Raw genomic sequence first — 18,722 nt, forward strand, 5'->3', positions numbered from 1 at the left:
GCTATGTTCACTTGTGTTCTAGTCAGGTTTGCAGTCAGTTCAGAGACCCAGTTTTTCCACAATAAATCAAAATGTTCTTCCGACTGCTTTTCATCATTTGCTTTGCTTTTCAGTTCCAAGGCCAGCGCTTTGCTCTTTTTAAAAAGTTCTGCCTCATACTGAGATTTCTGATCTTCCAGGTTTTTGCAGGTTTGCTTTTGGTAAATGACCTCATGCAGCTCTCTCACTGTTTGTGTCACACCATGTAGATTTTGAACCTTTTTCGTAAAAATTTCTCTCCATTGCTGAATAATGTCTCTCCTGTCTTTATTTTCTTCAAAGCAACATTGCACTGATTTTGTCACATTATTAAATGTTTCTCTCATTTTATCTATAATTTCCTTTCTCTCAACTGTGCACTGTTGTTTGTTGTTGATGCTGGTGTGTAGTTTGTCTTGTATATCTAGTATAGATTTCCTGAGATCCCAGGTCCATGTCCCATATTTCTCCTCCAGTTTTCTGTATTCTGCGATCTCCAGTGTGTTTCTGAAACTGAACACAAAGTTTTCACATAGAAGTGCATGCCAGAGATCTTTAATCCGTGATTTAAACTGTGTCAGTGTTAGAGTAGGACTTTCTGTGGCTCTGGACAGTATTGTTTTCTTCAGCTCTTCCACATGTTCAGTGTATAATGGGTTTTGAGGAGCCATGGGTGGGCTTCCCTCCCACAGCTGTGCAAAGTATCTCACATCTTTTTTTATGTCAAATGCTATGACGTCACTAAAACGTTCTGCTTCATAGGATTCCTCCTCACCAGCCAGCTTGGTCATTCTATCCAGATTATCTTGTAGTTTTCTCTGTCCCTCCATGTTTCTCTGTCCGGCTGTAACATCTGGAACATTCTGGTGGACAAACAAACAGCTGGGATTGAGTTGGACCTTCTTCATCCTCAGGAAGGCCTGAACAACAATCTGAAGGATGTCCTGCATCTCAGCAGGGTTCTCTCCAAAGATATTGATCAAGGTCAGGTTTCCAAGACCAACAACGAATGTGGCGAGTTCATTGTCATGATGTCGAGTGGATGTTCCTGCGAGCTCAAGTGCTGAAAGTCCTTCAGTATCTACAACTAGAATGTAGTCAAACTTCAGCTCTTTCTTCATCTCCTCTGACACTCTGACCAGCTGCATGAAGGCTCCTCTGGTGCACCTTCCAGCACTGACAGCAAACTGGAGTCCAAACATGGCATTCAGCATGGTGGATTTCCCAGAGCTCTGAATCCCCAAAACTGACAGCACAAACACTCTCTGATCCCCCAGTACCTTCACAAGTTCATCTAGAACTGCTGAAACCCAGATCAGAGGAACATGAGAAGCATCTCCATCCATCAGCTCCAGTGGATAACCTGAAAGCATGAGTTCAGCTGCAAGGGCAGGAAATAAAGGAATGCTTGCTTTTTGCTTCATTTCTGTTTTTTTTTATTTTTACAGACTGATATGACTCATATATCTGTCCCATCTCCCTGAGTATATGTTCTAAACCAAAAGAAGCAGACTTCAGCTGCTCTGACAGTTCCTCAAGCTTTTTTGTAGTTTCCAGTTCATCTGCTATATCATGAGATTTCTTTACTTCCGAAACTTTTGACCACGTTTCATCATACTCCTGATGTAAGGTGGAGAGACGTTTTACAGTGAAATTGTTCAGAAGGATTTCTACCCATTTCAGGAAATACAGTTTCTCATCAGCATCCTCAGAATTCAGTCCTTGGATAAAGCAGTTCATGAATTTGCTAAGACCATGTTTTTGCTGCTGTTCCCGGATTTGCTCCATTTCCTCTTTTTTTTCACTTGTGTACTTGTTTATGTTGTGTCCATGAGGTCGGTGTAGTTCTTTATTGCTCTTACACCAGTCATGCCACAGTTTCCCCTGACATGGTAGACTTGTTTCTTTGTGTAAGGACTGGTCATTATTCTTCAGCAGAGACATTATCTCCAAGGCAGCTTCATTTCCTTTCTTACAGAGTCCATGATCTTCATCAACTCTGACCTGCGTATCCTTGGCCAGATCTTCTAGTTTAAAGGTGTTTGACGTTTCTGATAGACAGAATCGAATAGTTCCTTTCAGTTCTTCACATACATCATGCTGATTTCTGTCCTTTACTCCAACACTGAACTTCCCCTTTACCAGCTCTGTTACAGGAGAATCATCATCTGTCAGAACACAAATCAGAGGCTTTGGGGAGTTAAAGAGCCGTTTCACTAACCCCTTGTAGTGATTTTTCTGACCAAAATCAGGTATAAAGACAACATTCAGAAAGAACATCGTTAAAATATCATGCTGTGTCACATGAGCTCCAGCTTCACCATGAAGATTACAGAACGCCACACAGTCAGGGAAATGATCAGTTTCCTTCCCAGAAGGGCAGTACCAAGCAATCTCCACCACCCCATCCATCAGTAACTGGTTTCTTCTGCTGCCTGGACAGTTTCTGTGGAAGAATGTGTGATGCTTTTCATTGATCAAGCTGTTAATCAGCTGAGACTTAGATGAAGATACAGAACCAAACCTAAAAAATGCCACCATTGGAGTTTCTGTCTCAACAATCATTTTGTCCTCACTAATGGAAGTTCTAGTCCTCCAGCTCTTCTTGACTTTGCGAAAGGTCCAGAGAGGAAACTCGATCTCTCTGGTGAGGAGATTGGGCACCAGCAGAGGCAAAGCGTACTGACACTGAGCTAGCTTAGTTGCTATGAGCTGCTTTAGGAAATGATCAGAGCTGTAGAACACCGCCATCTGGACATCCATGGGGTGGAGCTCAATTTCTGTCTTTTCAATATTTCCTGAGAGTTTTTTGGTTTCCTTTCTAATGCAGTATCTCGCATTGTAATTCATTGTTAGTAGTCGCTTTAGGAAGACTTGGGCCACATTAATCTCAGGATTGTGGTAGTTCAGTGAGGATTTATTTATTTCAGGGCAGTCAGTACTTTTCAAACATTTCTGTTGCCAATCCATAAGGTTAAGTCTGCTCATAAGTGCTTTAATTTCTTCTTCCTGGGGAAAACAGAAAATTACATTAAAACTTATTGTACTATTTTTCTACCAACTGCATGCTTCTACCCTCTGGGGAAAAAATGACATTTAATTACTAACTAACAGATTCCACACTGTTGATATAAAGAGAAAGAATATCCTGAAACAGACAGTAATTGGCAGTAATTTTTGTTTGATATTTGCTCCTCATCTCCCACATCAAGCTCTTGATGGTGACAACATTATGTCCTTGTTCAGGTCATGAGAAATCGCAGCATGATCTCCCAAAGCTTTAGTGGGGATTTGCGAGTCAGAAAAGATAATAGAACAGAGATCACCTGTCTAATATTGTTACTATAATATTCCTCCTCTGCTAACACAATGCAACAGCCAGACAAAACCCCTTCCTGTTGTTACTTCCAGGATTATGGAGATAAATACAGAGGCCATGCCAGCACTCTGTTGTCAAGTATCTGCATACCAAGCCTTTGTATTTCTACAATATTTTTGCCTTTCATGTGCATGTCATCTGTTTATTACTGTTCTGGATTTTGCCTGTCGTCTTGGATTTGTTTTCCTAATTATTTATTAAATATGCTGTTCTGCAAATGGATCTCTCTGCGTTATCCTTACAGAATACTTACACATTTTGCTGTGTTGGATTCATTCAGCCCTCTACATACCCAGCAACCTCAAGCTTTTTCATGGAAAAGAAAGATCCCTGCTAAAAAAAAAAACAGCATTGTTGGTCACCAGCATAAGGTATGTTTTGCATGCTGGGACCAGCTTGGGATGGTGGTGTGCTGGTCCAGCATTAGGTGCTGGTTGCTGGTGTGCTGGCCGACCAGCCTGGGATGCTGGTGTGCTGGTCAACATATGTTGTCTTTTTGATGCTAGTATAATCCCAACAAGACCACAACAAAACCCATTTGTTACATATCACATTTCTTAGTGCATATTCATAGTTTTCTAGAGAATTGCAATTCACTTTTTAATAAAGAAAAACATTCTGGATATTCCTATCATTTTGCCAGGGATCAGCCCGGACTTCTGGCCATGTGCTTCTGTTGTTGTCATGTGTCTGCCCCGCCTTCGTCTGTTCCTCCCTGTCTCCACACCTGTTCCTAATTGTATCTGATTGTCTTTTGTATTTAAGTGTGCCGCGTTGCCGATGGCAGCGCTAATCATTAGTTGTGTGTGGTGTCACGTCCAGTCATGTTAACCGTTGTTAAGTGCCGTCATTTGTATTGTTTATTTCGCATATTTTTCCGTGTTGTCTTTATTGTTTATTAAACCCCTGTCATTTGAAGCTATCCTGCATATGGGTCTGTCTCCCTCCTACCCAGACTGTGACACATTTACATGGCTTTCTTTATATATATATATATATATATATATATATATATATATATATATATATATATATATATATATATATATATATATACACACACATACATACGTGTATATATATATATATATATAAGCTTGTTTAAAATATTTATTGGACAATGACATTTGCCATCACACTGTAATATACACACGTGCACAAATAACGTTACACAATATAACCTTTACAACACACATTTTTCTACTCTCTCTTTTAGCGAGTAACAAGTAGTATGTGGTGGAGATGACCATGTTTTTTTAAGAGGTGCTACCCGGAGTCATTTGCCTTTAGACAATTCCTGCTCTATGTCTTCTTTATTCTCTGAAAAATTATAGAAACAAAATAAGAAACAAAACTATATATCACTCATTTGTTTATATTGTGCAGTGAACGAGTTACGATAAAACAGCTACTGCTTAAGTTACATACCTTTAAGCATTAGTATTTGTGCCCTGAAGAAGTCTTGCTTCCATCATACCCAATAAACCTGAATTTGGTCAAACATGTCGTAGTTAATGTCCTTAATATCGCTAGTTGAGACTGTCATGCAGCCGTCATCCAGGTACCTCACGTATGCAAACATTCTGATTCCCAGTGATCAGCAGATTTGTCGTGTAGAAGCGGAAGTTTTTTATTTACCCCAAAACAAAATCCTAATTACGGTGGCAAAAACATGATGATCTGGAACACGTGCACTTATACTAATTTTGATAAACACTGTAAGGTAAATAATGTAGTCGAAAACGTTGCGAGATTTATTTTTGGAAAGTGCAGGAACTACATTTACCTTCGTGAACATAGTTGCTTTAAAGGTTGCATAGCAATGCTGATGTTGGGTAATATCTCTTCACATTACCGCTTTACTAATAAAACAGACAAACAACTTAACTACTTCTTAATTGAGACAAATTGATTATATATATTTGTCTTTAAAAAACCATCATTCTGTATGATTTATATGCTGCTTCCCTCATGGAGCCCGGGAAGTCAACATTTGTTGGTATCACTATATTTAATGTGTGGAGACACTTTAATCCCTAACGAACGATTTTTAAATGTTTTTATTCTTTGTTATTCAAAGCTTTTTGAGCTTTGTTATTTCAGTTCTTTATTCAAAAGAGGGAGCAAAAGAAATAACACATTTATAATTAAATATATTCCAATATATTGTGCGGGGGTTTCCTCCGGGTACTCCGGTTTCCTCCCCCGGTCCAAAGACATGCATGGTAGGTTGATTGGCATCTCTGGAAAATTGTCCCTAGTGTGTGATTGCGTGAGTGAATGAGTGTGTGTGTGTGCCCTGCGATGGGTTGGCACTCCGTCCAGGGTGTATCCTGCCTTGATGCCCGATGACGCCTGAGATAGGCACAGGCTCCCCGTGACCCGAGGTAGTTCGGATAAGCGGTAGAAGATGAATGAATGAATATATTGTGTTTTAATCTTATATTAATGTGTTACATAGAAACATACACAAGCAAAAATAAAGCTTGTTCCCATAAAGCTCATTCCAGCAAGATCATACTGGTTAACCAGCTACACCAGCCCTGTTTTGCTTGATAACACCATGACTATGCTGGCCACCCAGCTATACCAGCACTATACCAGCACTGACCAGCATTATACCAGCACTATACCAGCACTATACCAGCACTATACCAGCACTGACCAGCACTATACCAGCATTATACCAGCACTATACCAGCACTATACCAGCACTGACCAGCACTGACCAGCACTATACCAGCACTGACCAGCACTGACCAGCATTATACCAGCACTATACCAGCACTGACCAGCACTATACCAGCACTATACCAGCACTATACCAGCACTGACCAGCATTATACCAGCACTATACCAGCACTGACCAGCATTATACCAGCACTATACCAGCACTATACCAGCACTGACCAGCACTGACCAGCACTATACCAGCGCTATACCAGCACTGACCAGCACTATACCAGCACTATACCAGCACTATATCAGCACTATACCAGTACTATACCAGCACTGACCATACTATACCAGCACTATACCAGCACTGACCAGCACTATACCAGCACTGACCAGCACTATACCAGCACTATACCAGCACTATATCAGCACTATACCAGCACTATACCAGCACTGACCATACTATACCAGCACTATACCAGCACTGACCAGCACTATACCAGCACTATATCAGCACTATACCAGTACTATACCAGCACTGACCATACTATACCAGCACTATACCAGCACTGACCAGCACTATACCAGCACTGACCAGCACTATACCAGCACTATACCAGCACTATATCAGCACTATACCAGCACTATACCAGCACTGACCATACTATACCAGCACTATACCAGCACTATACCAGCACTGACCAGCACTATACCAGCACTGACCAGCACTATACCAGCACTATACCAGCACTATACCAGCACTATACCAGCACTATACCAGCATTATACCAGCACTATACCAGCACTATACCAGCATTATACCAGCACTATACCAGCACTATACCAGCACTATACCAGCACTGACCAGCACTATACCAGCACTATACCAGCACTGACCAGCACTATACCAGCACTATACCAGCACTATACCAGCACTGACCAGCATTATACCAGCACTATACCAGCACTATACCAGCACTATACCAGCACTGACCAGCACTATACCAGCACTATACCAGCACTGACCAGCATTATACCAGCACTGACAGGCACTATACCAGCACTATACCAGCACTGACCAGCATTATACCAGCACTATACCAGCACTATACCAGCTCTATACCAGCACTGACCAGCATTATACCAGCACTATACCAGCACTATACCAGCATTGACCAGCACTATACCAGCACTATACCAGCACTGACCAGCATTATACCAGCACTATACCAGCACTATACCAGCACTGACCAGCACTATACCAGCACTATACCAGCACTGACCAGCATTATACCAGCACTATACCAGCACTGACCAGCATTATACCAGCACTATACCAGCACTATACCAGCACTGACCAGCATTATACCAGCACTATAACAGCACTATACCAGCATTATACCAGCACTATACCAGCACTATACCAGCACTGACCATACTATACCAGCACTGACCAGCACTATACCAGCACTGACCAGCACTATACCAGCACTATACCAGCACTGACCAGCACTATACCAGCACTATACCAGCACTGACCAGCATTATACCAGCACTATACCAGCACTATACCAGCACTGACCAGCACTGACCAGCACTATACCAGCGCTATACCAGCACTGACCAGCACTATACCAGCACTATACCAGCACTATATCAGCACTATACCAGTACTATACCAGCACTGACCATACTATACCAGCACTATACCAGCACTGACCAGCACTATACCAGCACTGACCAGCACTATACCAGCACTATACCAGCACTATATCAGCACTATACCAGCACTATACCAGCACTGACCATACTATACCAGCACTATACCAGCACTGACCAGCACTATACCAGCACTATATCAGCACTATAACAGTACTATACCAGCACTGACCATACTATACCAGCACTATACCAGCACTGACCAGCACTATACCAGCACTGACCAGCACTATACCAGCACTATACCAGCACTATATCAGCACTATACCAGCACTATACCAGCACTGACCATACTATACCAGCACTATACCAGCACTATACCAGCACTGACCAGCACTATACCAGCACTGACCAGCACTATACCAGCACTATACCAGCACTATGCCAGCACTATACCAGCAGTATACCAGCACTATACCAGCACTATACCAGCACTATACCAGCATTATACCAGCACTATACCAGCACTATACCAGCACTATACCAGCACTGACCAGCACTATACCTGCACTATACCAGCACTATACCAGCATTATACCAGCACTATACCAGCACTATACCAGCACTATACCAGCATTATACCAGCACTATACCAGCACTATACCTGCACTATACCAGCACTGACCAGCACTATACCAGCACTATACCAGCACTGACCAGCACTATACCAGCACTATACCAGCACTATACCAGCACTGACCAGCATTATACCAGCACTATACCAGCACTATACCAGCTCTATACCAGCAGTGACCAGCATTATACCAGCACTATACCAGCACTATACCAGCACTGACCAGCACTATACCAGCACTATACCAGCACTGACCAGCATTATACCAGCACTATACCAGCACTATACCAGCACTGACCAGCACTATACCAGCACTATACCAGCACTGACCAGCATTATACCAGCACTATACCAGCACTGACCAGCATTATACCAGCACTATACCAGCACTATACCAGCACTGACCAGCATTATACCAGCACTATACCAGCACTATACTAGCACTGACCAGCACTATACCAGCACTATACCAGCACTGACCAGCATTATACCAGCACCATACCAGCACTATACCAGCATTATACCAGCACTATACCAGCACTATACCAGCACTGACCATACTATACCAGCACTGACCAGCACTATACCAGCACTGGCCAGCACTATACCAGCACTGACCAGCACTATACCAGCACTATACCAGCACTGACCAGCACTATACCAGCACTATACCAGCACTATAGCAGCACTATACCAGCACTATGCCAGCACTGACCAGCACTGACCAGCATTATACCAGCACTATACCAGCACTGACCAACACTATACCAGCACTATACCAGCACTGACCAGCATTATACCAGCACTATACCAGCACTATACCAGCACTGACCAGCACTGACCAGCACTATACCAGCGCTGTACCAGCACTGACCAGCACTATACCAGCACTATACCAGCACTATATCAGCACTATACCAGTACTATACCAGCACTGACCATACTATACCAGCACTATACCAGCACTATACCAGCACTATACCAGCACTGACCAGCACTATACCAGCACTATACCAGCACTATACCAGCACTATATCAGCACTATACCAGCACTATACCAGCACTGACCATACTATACCAGCACTATACCAGCACTGACCAGCACTATACCAGCACTATATCAGCACTATACCAGTACTATACCAGCACTGACCATACTATACCAGCACTATACCAGCACTGACCAGCACTATACCAGCACTGACCAGCACTATACCAGCACTATACCAGCACTATATCAGCACTATACCAGCACTATACCAGCACTGACCATACTATACCAGCACTATACCAGCACTATACCAGCACTGACCAGCACTATACCAGCACTGACCAGCACTATACCAGCACTATACCAGCACTATGCCAGCACTATACCAGCAGTATACCAGCACTATACCAGCACTATACCAGCACTATACCAGCATTATACCAGCACTATACCAGCACTATACCAGCACTATACCAGCACTGACCAGCACTATACCTGCACTATACCAGCACTATACCAGCATTATACAAGCACTATACCAGCACTATACCAGCACTATACCAGCATTATACCAGCACTATACCAGCACTATACCAGCACTATACCAGCACTGACCAGCACTATACCAGCACTATACCAGCACTGACCAGCACTATACCAGCACTATACCAGCACTATACCAGCACTGACCAGCATTATACCAGCACTATACCAGCACTATACCAGCTCTATACCAGCACTGACCAGCATTTTACCAGCACTATACCAGCACTATACCAGCACTGACCAGCACTATACCAGCACTATACCAGCACTGACCAGCATTATACCAGCACTATACCAGCACTATACCAGCACTGACCAGCATTATACCAGCACTATACCAGCACTATACCAGCACTGACCAGCATTATACCAGCACTATACCAGCACTATACCAGCACTATACCAGCACTATACTAGCACTGACCAGCACTATACCAGCACTATACCAGCACTGACCAGCATTATACCAGCACTATACCAGCACTATACCAGCATTATACCAGCACTATACCAGCACTATACCAGCACTGACCATACTATACCAGCACTGACCAGCACTATACCAGCACTGACCAGCACTATACCAGCACTGACCAGCACTATACCAGCACTATACCAGCACTGACCAGCACTATACCAGCACTGACCAGCACTATACCTGCACTATACCAGCACTATGCCAGCACTGACCAGCACTGACCAGCATTATACCAGCACTATACCAGCACTGACCAGCATTATACCAGCACTATACCAGCACTATACCAGCACTGACCAGCACTATACCAGCACTATACCAGCACTATACCAGCACTATACCAGCACTGACCAGCACTATACCAGCACTATACCAGCACTATACCAGCACTGACTAGCACTATACCAGCACTGACCAGCACTATACCAGCACTGACCAGCATTATACCAGCACTAAACCAGCATGAACCAGTAAAAACCAGCCTGGATCAGCATGGAATTCATGCTGGTTTATGCTGGATTTTTCAGCAGGGATGACTCATCTTTAGCCAATGATAAAGTAATAATGCAGTTAAACAAGATGCTGAGATTTCACACTTAGAAGCTTTCTTAAGTAAGTGTGAGTATCATGTAAGAAATTACAGAAATTTCATACGGTAATACGTTTAGGACTCTATTTAGGATTCAATTATAAATATGGGAGCGGCAGCAGGACATTAAGCATCACCACGAACAAAGGGTCTACGTGACTGCGATTACCATTTAAAGTGACCATTTGGTTGATAACAATTGTAACAATACCAAGACAAGGTGTACGTGACCATGATTAACATTTAAAGACAATCAGCTAGACAACAAGGTCTAGCCCAGCCATTTGGGAGACACTCAGTTCTTACACTCAATACACATTCAAAGCAGAACTTCATTTAAATTACCAAAAGGGAAAACTGTATAAAATGCTTGAGCAGGATTTGCTCTGGGTTCTTACGGACTCCGATGAACCCAAAGTACTTCATGTATTTTGTCACTGCTATGCTGGAATAAACTTCTTGTTCTTCATTAAGATCATCAACATCATCGTCTTATTTTTACACTACGCATTCTTTATTTCTTACAATCACCAATAGTCTCTCCTTGACCACTGTGTCCTCCACGTGTGTTGAGTGGTGTTTGGATATTTCAGTCTTTACCAATCAGTTAAACTTACTTTAGTGACCAGTTTAATTAAAGTATCATCACATTTCTAACCAAAGACCTGCTCCTGCTTTCAAAGCAGTCACGTGATTTCCAGGCAGGACTAAAGAGACAGAACAATATGATTCAGTACACGGAGGAGAACGATTCAGTCACCCAAACGACTCATTCACTTAAAAGATTGATTCACACGGAGCGATTCATTCAGGAAGTAAACTGTACTATGATCTGGCGGACTGTGACACGGAGATTTGCCCCACACCCCCCACCCCCACCCCCCGGCCAGTGTGAAAGTGCTGAAGATCTAAAGATCTGCTGAAACTTGTGTGTGTGTGTGTCTGTGTGTGTGTGGTCTGAGGATGGTGTGACAGGTCAAGGTCAGGGCCTGGGGGACTATAATCTGTAGAACAATAAATTCTGATCTCTAGAAGAAAATCCTGAAGAATGTCTGTTATCAGCTGGTGATCTGAAGCTCAAGAACATGAGAGTTATCGCAAGACCACGATCCAAAGAAGAGAAGTTGACCTTAGATAAATACAGGTGAAATTAAATACAGGTACACTTATAATTAAATATATTCCAATATATTGTGTTTTAATCTTATATTAATGTGTTACATAGAAACATACACAAGCAAGAATAATGGTTGTTACCATAAAGCTCATTCCAGCAAGATCATACCAGCCCTGTATATATCAGCACTATACCAGCACTATACCAGCACTATACCAGCACTGACCAGCACTATACCAGCACTATACCAGCACTGACCAGCACTATACCAGCACTATACCAGCACTATACCAGCACTATACCAGCACTGACCAGCACTATACCAGCACTATACCAGCACTGACCAGCACTATACCAGCACTATACCAGCACTATACCAGCACTATACCAGCACTGACCAGCACTATACCAGCACTATACCAGCACTATACCAGCACTGACCAGCACTATACCAGCACTATACCAGCACTATACCAGCACTATACCAGCACTGACCAGCATTATACCAGCACTATACCAGCACTGACCAGCATTATACCAGCACTATACCAGCACTATACCAGCACTATATCAGCACTATACCAGCACTATACCAGCACTGACCATACTATACCAGCACTATACCAGCACTGACCAGCACTATACCAGCACTATATCAGCACTATACCAGTACTATACCAGCACTGACCATACTATACCAGCACTATACCAGCACTGACCAGCATTATACCAGCACTAAACCAGCATGAACCAGTAAAAACCAGCCTGGATCAGCATGGAATTCATGCTGGTTTATGCTGGATTTTTCAGCAGGGATGACTCATCTTTAGCCAGTGATAAAGTAATAATGCAGTTAAACGAGATGCTGAGATTTCACACTTAGAAGCTTTCTTAAGTAAGTGTGAGTATCATGTAAGAAATTACAGAAATTTCACCAAATTCCACTCCAAGGTACACATCTAAAAGAGCTCATTCCTAAAAAGGTTTAAGTATCATACGGTAATACGTTTAGGACTCTATTTAGGATTCAATTATAAATATGGGAGCGGCAGCAGGACATTAAGCATCACCACGAACAAAGCAGATATTGTGGCACAAGCAGATATTGTGTTTAGGGGCAATTACTTTTTCACAGGGCTGATAAAGGTATATAAAATAATAGAACTTTTTTCTTCAATAAAATAATTAATTATTTAAAAACTGACTTTTACATGGCAATTGTTCAGAGAAAACAAAATAACAAAACTAAATAAAATGAAATCTCTGGATCAGATTACTGTCACAGTTTAAAGGATGAATTCTTCTCTTTATCTCCAGTGTCCACACTCAGGATGGTGCTGGTGGGGAAAACTGGAGCTGGTAAAAGTTCTTCAGGAAACACCATCCTGGGCAGGAAAGCCTTCAGAGCTGCCCAGAGTGGATCATCTATAACTAAAGAGTGCTGGAAGGAGACTGGAGATGTAGCTGGGAGGGAGCTGTTGCTGGTGGACACTCCTGGACTGTTTGATACAGAATATTCTGAGAAAGAGCTGAAACAGGAGATCAGTAAGTGCATTAACATGACGGCTCCAGGACCCCACGCCATCATCCTGGTGATTTCACTCGGCCCCTTCACCGAGGAAGAACGTCTCTCAGTGGAGAAGATCAGAGCCCTTTTTGGAGAAGAAGCAGATAAACACACCACAATCCTCTTTACACATGGTGATGACCTGAGCTGCACGATTGAAGAGTACCTCAGTAGCGCTACCGAGCCCCTCAAAGACCTGATTAGCCGATGTGGACAGAGATATCATGTCTTTAACAATAAAGAAGTGCAGGACCGCATACAGGTTCTGGAGCTCTTGGAGAAAGTATACAGCATGATTTTAGCCAATAATAACGAGTTCTACACCAGTGAGATGTACAGAGAGGTGGAACAGAGGCTGAAGATGAGGGAAGATGAACTGAGGAAGTTCTACAAGCAGAAACTACATGAGCAACAACTGGAACTAGAGGCCAAATTTCAGGAAGAAAAGAGGAAACTGCAGGAGAACCTCGATGTCTTAAAAGAATCTGTAGAAGAGAAGGAGAAGAAGATCAAACAGCTGCAGCATCTGGTCACCCGGAATAACCAAATACTGACCGAGTATAAAATATATTATGAGCACAAACTTAATGCAGTGAGACAGGAAGCAGAACAAAGTCAGTTCAATGAGGAAATACTGACACGTGTCTTACACGAGCTCAAATACTGGAGTGTGAAATAACAAACCTTACAGCACAGTGGAATATTTTTCTTCAGATATTCAAGCTGAGAAAGTTGGGGTCAGAGTGTAGGGGCAGCTATGATACAGTGCCCCTGGAGCAGACAGGGTTAAGGGCCTTGCTTCATTGTCCAACAGCGTAGTGGTGTTTCTGATCTACAACCCAGAGCTTTAACCATTGAGCCACCACTACAACCTAGGGTGTGAAATGTTAATTAAGCAAAACTCATGTTTGGGCCTTTACAGAGATGAGGCCAACATGTGAGGATACTGAGACATCTACCAGCTCCAGTTGGACTCTGCTTCATGAAGTATTTGGACATACTAAAGAGGAGATGTGAACTCCATGTGGTGTTTGAGGACAACAATCTCCTCATCACGACAACATTTATCAGACTGTATATTTATAATCACACCCCCAGTGTCACCCAGATGAGGATGAGGTTCTCCTTTGAGTCTGGTTCCTCTCAAGGTTTCTTCCTTTACCATCTAAGGGAGTTTTTCCTCCCCACAGTCACCTGAGTCACCTCAGACTTGCTCATTGGAGATAAATACAAACACATTTAAATATATTTAATATTAATCTTTGTATTATATTAATCTTTGTATAATGAACATTTTGTGCTACGTTTCATATGTTCTGTAAAGCTGTCCACTGTTAAAATCACTGTACACATAAATTTGAATTGAGTTAAATTCTTGTGGTTTATGTTTAATTACACAAATAAAGTAATCTTGTAAGACGATACAGAAATGTTTTCTATTTCACTTTAATTCAGACAGTTAATAAACAGTGGGCATCAGTGATTATAGTTTTGCAGCAGTTTCTGGTTTCAGTCCTGATCTGGTGTCAGATGAGGGTCTGTGTGGAGTTTGACATGTTCTCAGCTCCTTGTTCATGGGTTGTTTGGAAATGTCAGGATTGTGTTCAGTTCTGTCTGAAATGTACCTGTACATAAGAGAACAGAGTTCCTGCAGGAGTCCAGTCTTTAAACAAGCCTTAATCCCAATCTGTCATTAAATGCTCCATATATTATACTCTTTACATTCAGTCAGTGTCGTCTGTCTGCATGGTATGATCACTGACATCAGCCCATTACTCTCTCAGTTATACTGATATAAACATATGTCATGTAGAAACTCTGCAGTTAGTTTGACCTACTTTACATTTTTTTCACCACGTATCAGAATTAAAATCCTTTATTAATCCCTATGTGGAAATTAAGGACATATACATACATATACACATTAATGTGTGTGGGAAATGTACACATCTGCACACATGATACTACATGCTACTAAAACATAATATACATCATTCTGCGCATGTAAACACACACACACACGGTTTACACACACACACACACACACACACACACACACACACACACACACACACATGGGTGTGGATTTGTGGCTTCAAATAACAAGGGAATTGTAGAGACTTGAGAAAGAAACAAATAAACCCAGGCTCCTATGTAAGAGTCGACTCTCCACTGCAAAAGAGTCGGTTCGATGAATTGATTCGTAAAATCACATAAAAACACGGTAATGAGGAAGTGAAAGTGTTTCTAAACAACTCGACGTTCACAAAAAAACAATAACATTTGGTCTAAAATATAATCTTAGAAGGTAAGTTATTATAAATCGTTTTATGAATGCTAACCTTTAATGTGTATTTTAATGTGTATTTTAATGTGTATTTTACCAAATCGAAACTACAGAAAGAGGAAAAGACAGAGAATTTCATCATTAATACAGAATCTCTGAAGGAGCTGATGGAGAGATACAGAGACAGACACCACATCTTCAACAACAAGATAAACAGTGACCAAGCTGAAGACCTTCTGAACATAGTTGTCAAGAAATATATAAATAAATTTGGTGAGTTATTAATCATAAGTAATCTATTATTCATGTAAACAGGTCATTCATGTCTTACTGACTATTTTTAAGTGATGTAATATTTTACACTTTTAAGATTCTAAGATGATTTCTAAACATTTTATTTTCCTCAATCAGCATCACATCTGAAGAGACCAACACCACTGACCAGAAGGATTGTGCTGTTAGGGAAAACTGGATGGGGGAAGAGCGCTACAGGAAACACCATCCTGGGAGAGGAGAAATTCAGATCTGAACTCAGAATGAAGTCTATAACCAGAAAGACTGAAGCTCATCATGGCCTTGCTGTGGACAGGAACGTGTGTGTGGTCGATACTCCAGGTCTCTTTGACACATCTGCTGATCTTGTAGAAACAGCTTGTGAGATAGGGAAGAGTATCTATTTGTCCAGTCCAGGACCTCACGCTTTCCTCATTGTTCTGCCACTGAATATAAGGTTCACAGAACAGGAAAAACACATTATTCAGCAAATTGAAAAGTTATTTGGAGATGAAATGAGGAAATATGCAATGGTTCTCTTCACCCATGGAGACCAGTTAGAGGGAGAAAATGTAGAGACACTCATTAAAGAGAACACGGCTTTAAGTGACCTTGTCCAGCAGTGTGGAGGTGGATATCATGTGTTTAATAATAAAGAGCTGAGAAACAGAGAGCAGGTCAGTGAGCTACTGCAGAAGATAGACAGGATGGTGGAGAGGAACGGAGGAACCTGTTTCTCTAATGAGATATTTGAGGACGCAGCCAGACTCAGACAGGAGGAGGAGGAGAGGGTGAGGAGAGTGGGAGAGGAAAGAAAACAGAAAAAGGAAGAAAAAGTAAAGAGAGTGGGAGAGGCAGTGCAGAATGCAGGGGGAGGTACTAGCTCAGGTTGGCATATTTTTTATATGAAATATGAGAAATTGATTCTTGCAGCTCTTATTGGTGTTATTGGTGTTGGTGCTTGTCTTGGTGCTGGTGCTGGTGTTGGTGCTTGTGTTCGTGCTGGTGTTGGTGCTTGTGTTGGTGCTGGTGTTGGTGTTGATGTTAGTGCTGTTGGTGCTATAGGCATAAGTGTTTATTATTTGTCTGATTCTCGAAAAAAGTACATGATCTGAAATAAGACTTGTGATTAGAATGTACACCAGACCTGGTTGCTCTGTCTGAATTATTCTCTCATATTAAATCAGATTTCATTTAGATTGTTATACTGAATTCTACAAATCCTGTCTAAATCACCAATAACCTGTAAAATGTTTAATCCTGTGTACTGTAATAAAATGTGTTAGTGAACACTGTAGAGTTCATATATATAGTCTTTATATAATCAGTGAGAATAATAATAATAGGTGTTTATGTGTGAGTAGAATCTATATTCTGTTTCTTTTCCTCAGCTGTGCAGTGGCAGGATTACGGCCAGTGTACAGAACAGAATCATTTTAAATCTGTATCTTAATAAATGTGTCAAGTCTCACATGATGTGTACTAATGATGTGTGCACTAATAAAACATTACTGTCAGTAGTAATACTGTCATTTATTTATTATAATTTATTATAATTATATACAGATTTCTATAACCACAGTGGATTTCCTGAAATATATCATTATTTGTGTTTGTTATAGAAATAAGGAGGAACTTCACAAAGATGACTTTATTATAACTGCTTTAGTTTTAGAACCATATTTTATTTTAATCTTTCTATAACAATGTGTGTGTGTGTGTGTGTGTGTACACACTGTATCTGCTGCAGACTGACACACACTTGTTCCTCTTCATGTCTATATTTATTTGGAATGTTATTGTTTATATCAGAGCTGTTCACTGAGGCTCACACACGCCACCTTCAGGTATAATGGGAAAGTTTATAGTCTCAGTTACAGTTTATATTAGATTTAATGATGTGGATCATCCAAGAGATCAGTTTCTGTTCTATCTGAAGTGATAGCAGCAGTGATACCATCATATATACACCCCCCCCCCCCCCAAAACACACACACAGGAGAGAGAGACTTCCTGCCTCAAGCCAGGGTGTGTTCTGTATTCTACAGTGGTTTGTGTCTATCTTGATCAGAGTGAAATGATTAAGATTCCAGTAGATGACTAAATAAAACTGAGGAAAAACACACGCAAAAAAAGATGAGAGAAAAATAACAGCTGAATTTATTGATATTGAACTTTATGAATGTTCACACCAGCTCACCAGCTCGTCCATGAGGTGATGAGATGACAAAATAACAAACAGAAGAGTGACGACTGCATCAAACACATCATATTACTGACATAAAACAATCACCACAGTTAGGTATAATAATCACTAATATAATTAGGGAGAGGGATACTGAGTGCTTTTGTGTGTGTAAAACAATTCTATACAGATGATGTGAATGTGTTCAGTAGATTTCTGTAGATGTTTTATAGTGATTAGTGACTGAACCTCACAGATCTCACAGTCACAACACGTCTCACCTTTATACTGCTAGTGTAGGTTCATATTCAGTATAATGTTTA

The 18,722-nt window shown here is 41.4% G+C and overlaps 4 protein-coding genes across 4 annotated transcripts in view; all 4 read left to right on the forward strand.

Moving 5' to 3' along the window:
• The window catches only part of LOC132842105 (GTPase IMAP family member 8), a 611,624-nt gene that overhangs the window by 212,979 nt on the left and 379,923 nt on the right, over positions 1–18,722 (forward strand). The gene's annotated exons all lie outside the window — the stretch shown is intronic.
• The window catches only part of LOC132842477 (uncharacterized), a 301,251-nt gene that overhangs the window by 50,319 nt on the left and 232,210 nt on the right, over positions 1–18,722 (forward strand). The window lies entirely within an intron of this gene.
• On the forward strand, positions 13,322–14,333 carry LOC132842091 (GTPase IMAP family member 7-like). The gene has a single exon (XM_060864768.1). It carries the CDS (start codon positions 13,419–13,421, stop codon positions 14,331–14,333), a length of 915 nt encoding a protein of 304 aa, XP_060720751.1. The 5' UTR covers positions 13,322–13,418.
• On the forward strand, positions 15,832–17,734 carry LOC132842491 (GTPase IMAP family member 9-like). The gene is made up of 3 exons (XM_060865220.1): positions 15,832–15,962; positions 16,055–16,214; positions 16,353–17,734. The coding sequence occupies exons 2-3, from the start codon at positions 16,109–16,111 to the stop codon at positions 17,327–17,329; spliced, it is 1,083 nt and encodes a 360-aa protein (XP_060721203.1). The 5' UTR covers positions 15,832–15,962; positions 16,055–16,108; the 3' UTR covers positions 17,330–17,734.

Source organism: Tachysurus vachellii, chromosome 3 (assembly GCF_030014155.1).
Source record: "Tachysurus vachellii isolate PV-2020 chromosome 3, HZAU_Pvac_v1, whole genome shotgun sequence".
Taxonomy (NCBI): domain Eukaryota; kingdom Metazoa; phylum Chordata; class Actinopteri; order Siluriformes; family Bagridae; genus Tachysurus; species Tachysurus vachellii.